General features: G+C 48.8%; 1 protein-coding gene across 1 annotated transcript; it reads right to left on the bottom strand.

Annotated features, from left to right (window-relative positions):
- On the bottom strand, positions 1-1,070 carry LAJ45_06648 (uncharacterized protein; the record flags this gene model as incomplete). The annotated part of the gene is made up of 4 exons (XM_046116210.1): positions 1-559; positions 639-664; positions 726-890; positions 972-1,070. 4 exons carry the CDS (start codon positions 1,068-1,070, stop codon positions 1-3), a joined length of 849 nt encoding a protein of 282 aa, XP_045970413.1.
- Positions 1,071-1,605: the final 535 nt, after the last annotated feature.

Below are 1,605 nucleotides of genomic sequence, written 5' to 3'. Positions count from 1 at the left end.
TTAGTAGAGTGATCCTGGAGGAGACTCAACCAAAAGTTCATCGCGTCCGCTTCCTGATGAAGCCTGAATGGCCTCCAAAATTACACTTTCCTCGAATACAGGGCCCTGACCATCACATCGTGCTAACCCCTTTAGTCGATCGGAGATGTCGCCGATATCGACGAGGCCTTGTTCGTACAGAGGGTGACATACGATGAGATCCCAGGCGGCACCAGCTCCTAAGAGCCGTTCGCCCGTTTTGGGACTCGTTGATATCCGGTGTATTGGTCCCTGGTTAGGGTGTTCCCCGAATATTGGGGAGGTAAAAGCCGGTGGAGGGTTGGTTGGAGTGTGATCTGTCGGTTTGAAGCTCATTGCTGCCACATCTCGTAACTCAGGGGGAGATTGTCCACGCATATTGTTCTCGTGTAGTAAACGGTTCTCGAGCTTTGTCTTTTGGAGTTCCTGTTTTAAGATGTCGTTCTGGGCAGCTGTCTCCGAAGCGTGCTGTTCGAGAGTCTTGAGCCTGTGTTCGAGCTCTTTAACATGGCGTTCCTTGCGTTCCCGGAATGCTCGCTGACTATGACGCAAGTTAGTGTCTGATATCAAGTTATTCCAATACTGAGATCTGTACTGGAAACTTTGGGTTGAGTCCTTACGCTGCACGATTCTGTTCTTTCCTTCTCTGCTCAGGTGTCAGGATCTCGCTCTGTAAGATTGGTATAATCGCCTGCGTGATAACTTACCCTCTGCCCTGGAGTCAATTCCTTCTCCTCACTACTGCTTCTTGCCCTCTGTTGGCTGTCGTGATCAATCGGTGTATGCCCTCGAATTGAACCTGGTATATTTTGATGGTGGGATGGTGGAGCTTCGTAGGTAAAATCGAATTGTCCATAGCTAGGGAAGGCCTGCTACAAAGGAAATCGAAGATTAGTATAGAACCAGAGAGTGGACTTTTCATACCACTAGCTCAAGTGAGGTTTCATACTTACAAGAGGAGAGAAATCATCTGTCTGGTGGGTTGGTGTTGGGGTAGGGGGGTAGATTGTCGGAGGTTGATTGTAGTAAGGTTGTTGAGAGAAGGAGGCCATTTCTCGTTTGACTATGTCGAAGGATCAAAGATTGGGATACTAGACAGGAGATCGCTAACTAGTTGCTTTCACTTTAGGGATGGGATACGGAGGCTTTTATCTGTCTACGGAGATGTCCGTTCACTTCAAGTAGACGCGAAACCGTGGCGCGTGAGTGGGTGAGCTAGATATAGATTAAAGAAATTCCCGGGAGTTTGAATAAGGATGTTGATGGGTGTAGGTCTGGGACTGCGGAGAGAGGGAGAGTTCGTGAATGACTGGGAGCTGAGGAGCCGTCAGACGTTGTCAGATGGCGAGAAGGTAGATATCCGCCGGAAGATATTGAAGTCACGATAAAGTACTAGTAGGTAAGGCTGTGAGGCGGAGTCAACGTCGCGCGAGCGATTCTCTCTTACGGACTGGATCTGGGATCTTTTGTGGGTGCAGGGTTGGTACCTGGCGTTCCTGAAAAATCGTGGACTTTATGCTGAAGAGAATAAGCGATGTGTCAGATAACTCTTCCCGTGAGAACTATGTGTCGAATGAGATAGGGGTA

Source organism: Morchella importuna (assembly GCF_003444635.1).
Source record: "Morchella importuna strain M04M26 chromosome Unknown Morimp01GS020, whole genome shotgun sequence".
Taxonomy (NCBI): domain Eukaryota; kingdom Fungi; phylum Ascomycota; class Pezizomycetes; order Pezizales; family Morchellaceae; genus Morchella; species Morchella importuna.
Note: the sequence above shows the minus strand (reverse complement) of the source record. Positions and strands in the feature narration are given on the sequence as shown.